Source organism: Branchiostoma belcheri, unplaced genomic scaffold (genome assembly GCF_001625305.1).
Source record: "Branchiostoma belcheri isolate BF01 breed outbred unplaced genomic scaffold, Haploidv18h27 scaffold38, whole genome shotgun sequence".
Lineage (NCBI taxonomy): Eukaryota > Metazoa > Chordata > Leptocardii > Amphioxiformes > Branchiostomatidae > Branchiostoma > Branchiostoma belcheri.
This window is the reverse complement of record NW_017803998.1, coordinates 2,202,247-2,216,007: the sequence shown is the minus strand read 5'-3', so window position 1 is coordinate 2,216,007 and position 13,761 is coordinate 2,202,247. Positions and strand designations below refer to the sequence as shown.

Sequence of the window (13,761 nt, the reverse complement as noted above, 5' to 3'; positions counted from 1 at the left end):
TGAAGTAGACTAGGAGCCTATGTCATAATAGGACCACTTGCCAACGTTTTATTAAATAGTGTACATATGTGCATGTGGTTTGTCGTCTTTGAAATCGACCAATGTTTGGTGCACAAAAAGGTATTGGAAAGAAAGTTGATAAACCGATTACACGAGCTCATACATTTGCCAAATGATGTTAACCTTTATGACCGATAAAATATATTTTTCATTGATTATGCATATGTAAGATCCTCATTTATATAACTCATATCAGTTGATCATATTCTCCACCGAATGTCAGTCTTAGCTTTAAAAGGAAGGCATTTCCTCATTATTCATGCAAATGAGATCCTAATTTACATAGGTTATGTTAAACGATGTTCACCTTTACTTAACTTCCAAAATGCAGCAATATGCGTCGGACTCATAGCGTTATTTACCACTAGGAAACAGGAGTTTTCTTTAACCCCCGTCAGTTCCTATTTAATTGTACAAATTACATGTCGGTCTTAATTCATATCTGTCGATGTCCCACTGGTTGTCAATTATAATTACACACGTCACATAGTCCCATCATCGAAGGCAGCAAATGTATATAGAATTTCCTCTTTAATTGTCTAAATTACCTCCTGATTTGCGAAATTGGCATCTAATTATATCAGGCGTCACTTTAAGAAAGCTATAGTTACAAAGCAAAAGTCAGGGCGATCCTCCAACTCTCTCTCGAGTTATCCTCTATCTTTATAGCCAGTGTAACCGCCCACTGCGTAACACATATGGCGCGGCGGCACCTGACTATCAAACCGAAATATTCTCTTGTTGGTCCTGTAGTTATAGAGTAAGCTGCTTGGAAGCTCACGCTTATTTCACTTCTTCCCAGGTACAACAGCTATCTTCCACCAAAAATTCATGACCATAACATGTATAGAACATGAGATATCAACACCAGAAGTCCCACTGCAGTATCATAACAAGTTGCTAGGTGGTCTAAAATCTATTCATTTTGAGGTCTCATTGAGACCTACCCACATACCAAATATTATTACAATTCATCTATAACTTCTTGAGTTATGTTGTTCACCGACAGACACACAGCCCCGAAAACATAATAAACACATCCAATGCAATTTCAGGGCGGCAAAATTCAATTTTCAAAATCAATTTTGTGGCATTCTTTCCATCTAGCAACTTGAATCTAACCTTTGCTATACTTTTCCTATAGCATACTCATATGTTTGAAACAAACATGCGATGAAAACGTTTACTTGTTTTGTATCTTAGACTGGTTCTAGTATTTATATGCGGTACCAAATACATACAATAAAGAGACTCCTCGTGTAGTTTGTTTTTGGCCCAAACGCGTTCAATTCTTATCATCATTTTATACTTTAAAAGGTATAAAATGATGATAAAAATTTGCTGAAAGACGAATGTAAACGTCATTATCAGACAAGATTTCCTCATCCAGAATACTTTTTGTTTTGCCGCCCTGCATTTGACGCCTTTAAGAAATAGATGTGCAGAAGATGTGTTTGCATTTTCAGCGGTGTGCCGGCTAGCACAGCCCGCAAGTCTGGCGGCAATGTTTCTGCATCTTGCCGCTGAACGGGCAGAAGCTTTTCCAGCGGTCACAACGCCTTTCATTCTTGTCCATGCAGGAGGAAGCTGATGTCGTTGCCGCCGGTGTAGTAGACTCCCCTGCAACAATATGTATCATAATACTGTGAATTGTTAAATGTTTGCAGTGTTTTAATCTTCAGGGAATGGGATATCCTTCCGCGGAAGGGTTCTGTTTTCGGTAATGTGTGTGTGTTCGTTGCTGCAGCTTACAGGTGTTTCATAGGCGTGCGAAGGAGTCTGTTACACATCAACTGTTATCATTTACCTGGCGCCAGCTGACGACACTGCCCATTTGGATCAGAGGTCAGTCATGTATCTTAGGGTTATATTCACCATACTTTCTGTCGTATGAAATTTTCTAGTAGCGAACTAAATGCAGACTTAGTGAACTAAATGCAGAGGTTTGAGTAACCGTCATTGTGTGTTTTCCGTGGTCTAAACCTCAAGTAGATGACCTTTGACAACTTTTCTGACATACTACAAGTGATTCCCATATATCAAGATGGCAAGCCCTTCAACTGCGTTGCTCTAAGACATTTTAACATTGTGCAGACTACAAATGTATGTTGGGTTAATAGGACAGACTCTCATCTAACTCACCTGGCGGGCTGCATCCGTACAGCAGGTTCATCTGCCTGGCGTCCATCTCACTGATCCCCTCTGTGTTGCCGAGCGTCACGCCGCTAATGTATGGAGAGGAAATTCATTAATTACCTTCGCCAGAAGGTTATGTTTTCGGTTTGGCCATGGTGGAGTGGCCGTGTTGTGGGTCTGTACGTATGTCAACATCTTAACTCAAAAAGCAGTGAATTGGCCTTCAAGATATTCGGTAGGTAAGTAGCGGTTGTGAAAACGAAGGTCAAGTTCGAAAATGGATCACCTGGCGTCCTTCAACGGTACTGCAACGGGCTTTTTTTGCACTATATGTTTTTATCAAAGAGGTAGAATAGCGTTGTGTTTAATCGTTTGCTTTCTCTTAACCAGTAATCGTCTTTAGGCTTAACACAGTAGTTTTTTTTTTATCAGAGACAAGACCTCCTTGTCATCTCGACTAAAATAAATCTCGGATAGAAATGATTATGTAATTATGTTACCACTATTTGTCCATTTTTTCTCCATATGCCAGCTACATTTACTTAAGTTTTTAGGTAAACGCGTTTTCTACATTCTGATACGTGAGCATTAATAAAAGCAATATTGTAAAATTGCATAATGTGGTCTTACTTTTGGCTTGGAACAATGGTAGGTTGGCCGTTCGAGCTGAAAGCATCCCTAGGGTAGTGCATGACGGATCCATAGTCGTAAGTAGTGCCGAGTGAGTCGATGTAGGACTCGTCATATTTGTCGAATTGTCTACGGAATTCTGTGGAAAACAGGAAAATGGCTGTCATATCCCTCCCTTGACTGTGAATACTGTAATTCACTTTATTTTCACGGTAGGAAAATTTCACTGTCTGAGAAAAGTGGACATGTTCACGATACTATATATTCATGGTGGCGACAGGTGCAGGAAAAAGAAAGTCCAGGAATTATTTATCAGAAGTGACAGTGAAAACTGTGAACATAAAAGTACAGTGAAAAAATCAGGAATTACAATATACGAATAACAGTGACATGGTTTATTTCTCATAATATGCAATAAGATATCATGATGTAGCCAATGACGATTTGTTTCTTCTGAAATTCGTCCAAAGCAACGTAAATCCCAATTCAAGTCAGATTTCAAGAGACTTGATGTCATAAAAAATGTGAATATATCTTTAGATGCAAACTCCCACAATGCAAAAATATATGAAAGAAAGACTGCTTTGTTATTAGACAAACAATACCAAACTCATGATCAGTCCCACTGGATTGTATATATTGGGCTGATGAGGCACACTAGACGTTGCACACGGCCACAAAACCAGACTTAGCAATAGCATGCTACCATCATCATCTCTCGAGATGGGAGGACGCCTACCATTTCCGTAGCCAGGAAGACCCCCCCCCCTCCACACACACACACACAAGGCCCAAAGGTCCACTTTTTATCTAAATGTCCAAGATTTTTCTTTAAAAGATGGACTGTTTCGTATTACCAGCGGGGCTAGAATCGTACCCCTCATACCCCTCTAGACACCTCGCGCCTTCGGCCACGGCGCTCGCTGGTCCCTCAGACAGTGCGAAGACCCCCTCCCCCTTCAAAATCCTGTCTACGGGCATGCCTACTGTACTTACCGGTACCACTTAGTACATTGTCCCATTGGATGGTGACGTAGTCGTCCCTGTCTGGACGTGAGTGCTCATGAAAGTAGCCGAGCGCGTGTCCGATCTCATGAGCCACAGTGCCGGTGTACCAACAGCCCGTATCAAGGGAAACGAGTTGTTCCCCTCCAACGACACCGATGTAAGACCAACACCTTCAAACACACAGAACAACGATACATCATAAGGACTTTATTGACACAACAAAGGTACAGAGACTTTCGTAAGGTCTATAACTAAACAGACAGACAGACACGTGGGTACAAAAGAATTGACCTACGTACAAGACTAAAGATGAATCAGCATGCTGACTTTGGCGTGTCACTTATACTACTTATACCACTTCGCCATTGAAAATAAAACAATTGTACCTTAGTTTTTTAATGTTGTCCTGTCAGTTACAGATATTTTATAATCACATTAATTAGCAAAGATTAACTTACCCCTCGCCCTTATAAAACTTGACGTAGTTGGTCTGCACGGTTTTTGGGACGAAGCTGACGCAGGTCTGTGAGGTCCATTCGTTCATCCCCGCCGTGATCGCTTGCGTTGCTAATCCTTCGCTGGCTATAAAATAATATAAATATAATATAATATAATATAATCTATTTTTTTTATTCAATATGATATGTTCTTGATTGTCTTACTTTACTATTTAGATATCTAATTCGCCGTGTTAACTTTATATTACCTTGTACCTATTTTGAGTTAATTTGTTTGCTTGTCCCTTAATACATTGCAAGTTAAATGTAAATGTAATAAATGTATGTAAATAAGAGATCGTAAAACTAATAGGATTTGGGAGAGCCCACTAGACAAACCTTCGGGTTTCTTGGGCTCTCCAGCATATATTTGCTTGTATATAATTTCTTTTAATACTGTTACATTTTTATGTGCAAATTGACAATAAACAATAAACAATAAACTACATGTCAACCAGCCCACTCTCTAGCCCACTTTAGGCATCTCTATTTGCATCTCTGTGTATTATTTTTGCATTTATGTGCTTTTTCCTGAGCTGACATCACTGGGTGAAAAAATAAAGACATGCAAAAATAAAATGTAGAGATGCAATTTGCCTACCAGGACTGGCCTGTGCTGACTTTTCCAAGGCAGGGCATTAGAATATCGAATGTAACACGAGAACCGTGCATATTTATTGTAATTGTGTCTGTTAGCCAGGTAATACTAGTTATGTGAACTACAATCAGCTAAGGTCATATTTTGGTGTCATGAGCACTTTAATGGGGAGGATGACGATAAACACAGTTTATACACACCAAGTGAACTGTCGATGACGTAAGGGACGACTCCTCCTGGCCACAGATTCCCAAATGCGGTGGACCCGCGGCTCCCCGGGCCGAACAGACGGGCTCGGACCGCGGGAGTCGACATCATGTCACCCTCGATAAGAATATTCTTATCATCTGTCAGTTTTTGTTAAAGAGGTATAATGAATGGATGAATGAATGAACATTTTATTGCATATCAATGGTAAGTTTATTGCAAATCCATGCCCGAAGGCTACATAGCATAAAATATCTTTAAAACGTACATTATGAAATCTAATTGTCTAAAACTATTGCTATGTCTAAAACTATGTCTTAAGGGTTTGACTTCTCTTTTGTAAACCATGGAACACGTAATGTTCCACCTTTTCTAAAATTTGTGGGTTTTGTGAAGTCCTGCCCAGGACTAAATGCACATGTGAGTGTAAGTTCTAGGAGATGTAAAACATTATCAGACATGGAATGTTGTGTGTTGTAGGGGGGTAGGGTTCTGTCTATACTCACCCGGGATACAGCTACATATTGGGCACCCATCTTGGCTCTTCTCGTACCCAAACCTACAGACCTTATCACAAGCCGGCATCTCACCGCAGTTTGGGTTACCCAGCAAGCCTGCAGAAAATAATGCAGCAGTGATTTCAATTGTGATATCAATTCTGTGTTGAAAGAGGGCCTGCATTGGGGGGGGGGGGCAGTGATTACAAATTACGCAAAATTTCCGCCGCCGATTACGAATTACGTTAAAGTCTCAGAGCTGATTACGACGTTACGCTTTGCGGCTAATATCCTATTACGAATTACGTTGATTTTTGCGGAGGCTGCGTACGAATTACGAAGTCTAAAAAGGCCTGATTACGCCTTACGAAAAAGGGCATGCAGGCCCTCTCGAAACATCGCGATACATGTATTTATGCGTGATACGACGCCAATCGGGACTAGGTTCTCCGGCTGAAACCCGCGCAGGACCACAAACGAGGAACCACATGGAACGGGCGGCAGAAGTCATGGCAAAAGAGACACTGGGCATTTATTACCTCAAAGAAATAATGTATCCTTCCGCGGGAAGGTACTGTATTCGGTCATGTTTGTGTGTTCGCAACTGTAACTCACGGTGGGTTTGACGGATTTCTTTGATTTTCGGTATATAATTAGATCCTATTATTAGGGTCCAGATGTTGTAGTTTTTCCATTGTATCTGACTGTATTTTTGGGTCACTGAAGTTACCGCGCGCCAGCTGAAGTCTTACTAATGGACTATACCAAATAACTCTTTTTAGCCTGTATCATGTTGCTATGTTACACATCTTTAATTTAATGTAGAGTTTTTGTTAACATTGATGTTAACGTGGTGTCTGAAACTGCCAGCTGAGTTTTGGAATCTCTTTCGATTTCTTGTTCCTCCAGAAGTTAGTGAATTATAACTTACCGGCCTGTAGGTTGATCTCGACAATGGATGGCCTTACACTGGTATCATTGCGTTTTCCTGTTTTAAATGGGAACAGAAACATCAGCGTTATCCAAAAGAGGTGGGAAAAAGTCACTTTTACACAGGACATTATGACATACTACAGTGAACGAGCACTGTTTGGTAATAGGCAAACAATAATGTTAGAGATCACGGACAAAAATCTTCTGAATAAACTGCTGTAACATTGATAAACATGGATGGATATAGCATGAACGCTGCTGTCCATTGAGTATGATTAAAGCAGCAAATGCTTTCTTTACATCTTGAGATATCGCCAGAAACATTAGATGATATGCCTGTAAGTGCTGCTAAAAGCAGTTTGGTAAGGATTTGGTAAGGTTTTCAGAATTCAAAAATTTACTTGCAAGGATAACTTGATACTATACAACAGGATCCGCGACAGAGGCGTCGCCAAAATGTATAAAATTCAATGTGTGTTGAATGAAAATCAACATTTTTGCTCAACTGGGGGTAAGTACGGGTCAGATGTATACTGTGCGTATAGTCCTTCTATACATTGTTTCATGTTGCTATCAGCTCACGGGCATGAACATGCAAAATAAACGTGCTTTACCAATAGGTGTCGCTAGGGACATAGACAGTAGAGCTGTCATTCCCCAGACAAACAGCACTGCAGCATCCATGTCGGCCTCTGTTGCCAAAGTCTGAAACTGAAGACGAATGTAAAAAAAAAAACACATTAAAAATTATAAAGAAAAGAATTGGTACAATAATATTGAATTCCCAGAGATATATTCATTCCCAATGTTCAACAAAAACGATGGCATAAGCAGTCAATAGGCATCTAAGTTTGTCCACATTATGCGCTGTACATGTACATGTAGCCTCTACCATCCGTCAGAGGCGGCTGGAAAGCGTAGAAGTTGACCTAATGGACAGATAACACTAGATAGTAATATTAGCGGTTGCTAATATAGACAGGTTTGCGTTGTAGTCGTTGTAGTGTAAGTTACAATATGTTTTTTGTGTGTGCTTTACCGTTTACCTTTTACAGGGTTCCTTCTCATCCTTTTCTAATCCCCACTTACCTTGTAAATAATTTCCTCATCAATATACTAACAAAAGAACAATAGTTACACCCAAAACAAAATTTCACTTCTTTATGACTTCTCTATGCCCCATGACCTTCAACCTTTTGAGGGTCATACAGGCGTCAACAGCGCCCTCCCCACGCCTTGCCCGTCCGTTTTCGTGGGCAAATTTCTGCTTCCTTAGAGGTTTTGAAACCTAAAAAATCACACCAGGGGAGATATAAACCACATACGTTATTTTCATGGTCCGATTCTGAGTCCACTAAAATCAAGGAGGGTTTGCGCAGTTACGTCTAGACGTGTCTGACAGGCATGACATCGGGCTTAACCTCAGGTCGCTACGTTAGCGGTGTGATTGATAATAGTTCACCTCTGTCTAATCTGAGGTCAATTAAAAGACAAGCGGCTTTTCACTGTGTGAACCGTGGGTATTGTACATACAATATATTTTATAGCGGGGTAGAACTTGTGTGTGCTGCGACCACTGCGGCCAACCCTTGCTCCCAAGCTACTTCTAACCCATATCGTTGGCAGTAGTGATGGAGTTAATTATTGGTGATATGTTTGTGCCCAGAGATATATCAGGACGCTATGCGTAAGACGTATTCCTGCAAAGTTTTACAAATACCGGACGCCCAGCATTTGCCACTCACAAGTCTCTAGTTGTTGACATGAGAAGGCGTCTGCTTCCAGACTGTCAGCCTGTGAGCAGTGAGATGACCCTAAGGTCACCCTTGTCAGACAGTTGACAAATCACCGGAGGCGCAGTTAACTGAAGTTCTCAGTTCTCACACACAGCTGACACTGGTAACAGGAAACGGCTGGGGGAGAAACAGACCACACAGGCCATTTCTCGCGCTGCCGTCACCGTGCACAGACGTGAAATCCTTCCTCTCCCTCTCGATGGCGGAATAATTCCAGGTTATGCACAAGCACCAAAGCTGCCCCAGCTACAGATTCAAGGCCTTGGTCAAGGGCGAGATGACGGGAAAGGAAACAGAGGAAATGCTCCTAGTCTTGGATCTGCCTGTGGGAAAGTATGCTCTTACTAAATTGCGGGGCCACGAAGATCATACAGCGAGGGGAAATCCAAGGATCTAGGACACTATGATATTCCACTATCCTTGGGACATGGAAGCCCGACCTGACGCTGCACAACTTAAAGGCAGACAAGGAGCTGGCAGAAGGTATGTGGGTAAGTTAGAAAGTTGCTACAAATGAGTTGATCAGTCTCTTTCAGCGATTGTTGTCTTCATATTGTAGTGATGTAACGTGTTTTCGTTCCATCAGTTTCTAGCGATCATCTTTACAAAAACAGACCTTTGGATTAAGACAAGAAACGGTGCCATTCTGCGAACAAACGTTGAATGCCCTATGCGTAATATTGGCCCCTATCTTGTAAACAGAATCATAATCGTTGGTCGCAGCTGACCTGTTGTTTCCCGTCGTTCCGAAAAGCATAGTTCTTCAGAAAGGTTAAAACTTACATCCCATGTTCGTACCCTAAAACTTTTTCCCTTTTCTTCCAAAGCACCACATTTCCATCTGAAAGTTTTGAAATCATCTATATTTTATATATCAAATTATTCATTATTATCATCAGTGTATCAGTCTGTGTACATGTGTATATGTCCGTTTTAGTACGAGGATCGTTTTGTTTGAAGCCGTTTTGTTCTGAATAACGTTGACGTTCGCCTGAAATCTGAATCTCTCCCTGGTTGACTAGTATTCTCCAGGATCTCTTTGATTTTGCCACTTGGATGTATTAACATGCTTTTTCGATGTCTCGTCATCCCACATTATTCGGTCTTGTGGCGTGGTTTTATTTGTATGGTGCAGTGCAAATTATTTCGTTGTCTCCGTTTTGATGCATAAATTGTCATTCTGGTTCTCTATGGTCGAACATTCCCTCTCTTTTTTAGACTCTCAATTCTTGTATTTTCTTGCAAAATAATGTGCTTGTTGTAATTTATCTTACGAATACGAGTTTCCAATAAACTTTGCAATTTATAAGTATCTGTCCAGATCAGCTGAGAACGGAGATAGGGTCATCATAGGTGTTACCCGTGCCCACGTTAGCAATGATAGAGAACTGTGTGTACATGTGTTGTGTTTTTTATAAAATTAAAATTGTACTGTCAAATTATTCTCCCTTTTTGGGTAAATTTTACTTGTTAGTCTTGTGGAGACTGTGAAGCTGTGTCGCCAGTGAGTCCCACGTATATAGTGTTACACGTTACAGCAGCTGCCACCTGCATCTGCACGGTTGAGTGACAGCTAGGTTCAAACACTGACACATAGGGCCAGTCTTTCTGACCTATGGAGTTAATAGATTGACTTAAAGAATGCGTGACAAATTGGAGATGACCTAACATGTCAGACGGGTAATTAATCTTCAGTTGTTTTAGCCTGTTTTGGGCGAGCTGATTCAAGTCAAGTATGAAATGTTCATAATTGCACAACGATTGCATCAGGTATATTATATGTCAAATAACATGAATTAGACATGCGATGTAGTCTTAGCCAATGATTCGTCATTCATAATCATCTGAGAGACTTTCATTAATGTCAAAATACAATTTTTTTGGACGTTCACGACAAACACCCTCGTATTTCTTCTGCAGGCTGTGATCTTCCCCACCAACCTCTGCTTGGAGGGCACAGATCGTTCACGTCAAGCCGCCGCCGGACACACCCTCATCCTCCGAGGCAACCAATGTCTACATCCCCGGTGCTGAGACATCCGTTACCGGTCCCGTTAGAGCTGTGGGCAGGGGCCAGGAAGTGAGCCTGCGAAGTGTGCCTGGTTTGTACACCGTTATTTTATTGAAACCGATAATTTTTCTGTAATTTTCTTTATAGAAAATGATTATTTTTCTATCATTTCATATAAAACGATTATTTTTCTGTTATTAGTTTATATAGAAAACGATTATTTTTCTGTTATTATTTTAGACAAAACGACCCCTGAAAATTCCCTGACTTTTTCTCTGAAGACTACGATGAAAGATTGTTAGAGACATCAGCTAACAGCTGATTTTCTCAACACTCTATTTTCCTGTTGTACCTATCCAACCATTTCTAAGCCAACCCGAGTAACAAATAAGTCAGCAACACTAATTGATAACATTATGACAAATTCCCTGAATGATTCTTACGTAACAGGTTTGTTTTTTACTGATATATCTGATCATTTTCCAATGTTTTATATTAAAGAATCGCTTACCAGAGATAAAATCAATTGTAATGAACGTACTCAACGTAGATTTAATAGTATTAATAAAAAGAAATTTGAAAGATTATTAAACGATGAAACTTGGGAGGGCATATATCAAAGTACCGATACTAATTCTGCTTTTACGTATTTCAGTAAAATCATTCATTCTCACTTCACGAAATGTTTTCCTTTAAAGACATGTAAACAGAACCACAAATTGGAGAACAACAAACCATGATTTACCACTGGCCTGTTAAAATCGTTAACTAGAAAAAACAAACTTTATAAGGCGTACACAAAGAATCCAACTCCAACTACTTTAAACCGTTACAAAACGTATAGAAACAAGTACAACTCCCTTATTCGTTTGTCTAAAAAGAAATATTACGACGAAAAGTTAAAAGCCGCATCCTCGGATATATCCAAAACCTGGAAAATAATCAACGAACTTAACAGAAAAAAAACCAAGTATTGTCATTCCTAATAAATTTCGTGATGGCGAGTCATACATAGATGATCCACAAGACATTGTTAACAGATTCAACGATTTTTTCACCAATATTGGGCCATCCCTTGCAAACAAAATCGAAAAGACCGATTGTTCCCCTTTGCAATATTTTGAATGTTCCTATCCACACACTAACTCTTTTGAAGACCCAGATTCTACAGAGATTCACGATATTATCATAAATTTGAAAAATGCAGCTCCAGGCCATGACGAATTAAGTGCATCTTTGATAAAGCAAAATGTCTCCTCCCTTTTAGAACCACTTACTCATATTTTTAAGCTTTCTTTGTCAACTGGATCAGTACCAACAGAATTGAAAATGGCCAAAGTAATACCCCTATACAAAACCGGAGATCTTGACATATTTACAAACTACAGACCTATATCAATCCTTCCTACGTTTTCAAAAATCTTAGAAAAATTAGTTTATAAAAGAATTTTAAGGTACTTAGAAACAAATAATATTCTTTATTCTCATCAATATGGATTTCGCAAAATAATATTCTACGTACATGCCCCTTTTATGCTTAACTGATAAAATAACCGAAGCGTTAGAAAACAACGAATACACCGTAGGCATATTTCTTGATCTTTCAAAAGCATTTGATACCGTTGACCACAAATATTACTTGACAAATTACATATGTACGGCTTACAAAACACAGTTCATGATTGGCTTAAAGATTATCTTGTTAACAGAAAACAATATGTTACCAATGGCATTTACAAATCACAACATAACTCGATAACATGTGGCGTTCCTCAAGGATCCATCCTGGGACCCCTACTTTTTCTAATTTACATAAATGATTTAGCACAAGTATCTCAAAAATTATTTGCTCTTCTCTTTGCTGATGATACAAATCTATTCATGTCTCATAAAAATCTAAACTACAATGAACGAAGAATTGGATAAAGTAAGTAAGTGGTTTAAAACAAACAAATTGTCTTTAAATGTTAAAAAAAAACAAATTTAATAATACTTGCAGGTAAAAATAGAAATTACCCGAAGGAAAACGTACAAATATTCATAAACAACAACCTTATTACTCAAGTGACACACACCCGTTTTCTAGGGGTTTTAATAGATGCAAAATTAACATGGAAAAATCACATCGATCTTATTAGTAAAAAAATATCCAAGAACATTGGTATTATACGGAAAGTAGGAAATATTTTATGTCCTAAAACATTTATTACTCTCTATTATAGTCTTATCTGTCCTTACTTAAGTTATTGTAATATTATATGGGCAAGCACGTACACTACATCACTTAAACCGCTCTTTTTGCTTCAGAAACGATACATCAGGATAGCGTCAAAAGTTTCATTCACTTTCCCTACTGCACCATTGTTTAAAAAGCTCAAAATACTGTCCATAAATGACATAAATAAACTACAAACAAGTCTTTTAATGTACAAGATAATGAATAAATGTCCTTGCCTTCCTGAAACCTTCCACGACACCTACACCTTCTTATTAAACTCAGACATCCACAACCACTTTACACGCCAATGCAATTATTTAAGGCCATCCAATGCGAAATCGAATCTTCGTCAATTTACAATCACGTACAGAGGCCCAACAATTTGGAACAACCTAAGTAGAACTTTACAAATTAGTCCCTCCGTCACCATTTTCAAAAATCATACTAAAGCAACTTTCATAAATAACCCCACACATTCTTAATTTTTGTTTAATTTTCCTTGTTTACTACTTTTCACTACTACTTTTCATTATTGTAGATAGTATTGCATCGTATTGTATTTTATTGTTTTGTTTCATTTACCCGTTACCTAGTAAGTTATTTCTTATTCATCAAATTCATTTGACTTGTTAATTAAGTTATGAAGGGAGGCCTCTTCATAAGCATTTTATGCTTCCGGCCTCCCTGCACTGTTATATTTCATTTATATTTTTTTGGGTCTGTATTGTTACATTTTTTTAAAGTGCGAATAAAAACCGAACTGAACTGAGACATATGGCCAAGTAAGGATTTTGGTGCTGTTTTAATACTCTAGAGGTTCCAAAGTTGTTGGGGTTTTTTTCGACGGCGTTGACGCGTTGAAGTCGTGACAATGGTAGTTAATGTGATGGAGCTATTATTCTATTTAGTATGCGTAGGTTTTGCTAGTTTTGTTGTTTGTTTTTATTCAGTGGCAATCCTAGTGCGTTTACGTGTGAGTACAGTTGTCCGTTTTGACAGGATGGGCCGGCGTGAGTTTGTACTGTACATGTATAGGTTGACCCAGCCTATGTTCTGGGTCAATGTCGACGTCGCCAGTGTTTGCAATTGGTTGTCAGGTTGAAACTGTGGGGCACATGTCTTCTTTTTTTTTTCAGTGTACATGCAGCGACCCTCGGCCAAGAATGGTCA

General features: G+C 39.2%; 1 protein-coding gene and 1 long non-coding RNA gene across 2 annotated transcripts in view; one reads left to right on the top strand and one right to left on the bottom strand.

Moving 5' to 3' along the window:
* Nucleotides 1-160: 160 nt before the first annotated feature.
* Nucleotides 161-7,277, bottom strand: LOC109476538 (zinc metalloproteinase nas-15-like). Its single transcript, XM_019777523.1, has 9 exons — nt 7,181-7,277; nt 6,565-6,621; nt 5,643-5,750; nt 5,130-5,276; nt 4,293-4,416; nt 3,823-4,004; nt 2,827-2,965; nt 2,203-2,285; nt 161-1,680 (listed from the first exon to the last, which is right to left on the bottom strand). Exons 1-9 carry the CDS (start codon nt 7,248-7,250, stop codon nt 1,538-1,540), a joined length of 1,053 nt encoding a protein of 350 aa, XP_019633082.1. The 5' UTR covers nt 7,251-7,277; the 3' UTR covers nt 161-1,537.
* A 1,181-nt stretch (nt 7,278-8,458) lies between these two features.
* LOC109476588 overlaps nt 8,459-13,761 on the top strand; it is an 8,738-nt gene continuing 3,435 nt past the window's right edge. The window contains exons 1-2 of the long non-coding RNA XR_002140618.1: nt 8,459-8,845; nt 10,283-10,464. This is a non-coding gene — a long non-coding RNA (uncharacterized LOC109476588). The remainder of the gene's footprint in view (nt 8,846-10,282; nt 10,465-13,761) is intronic.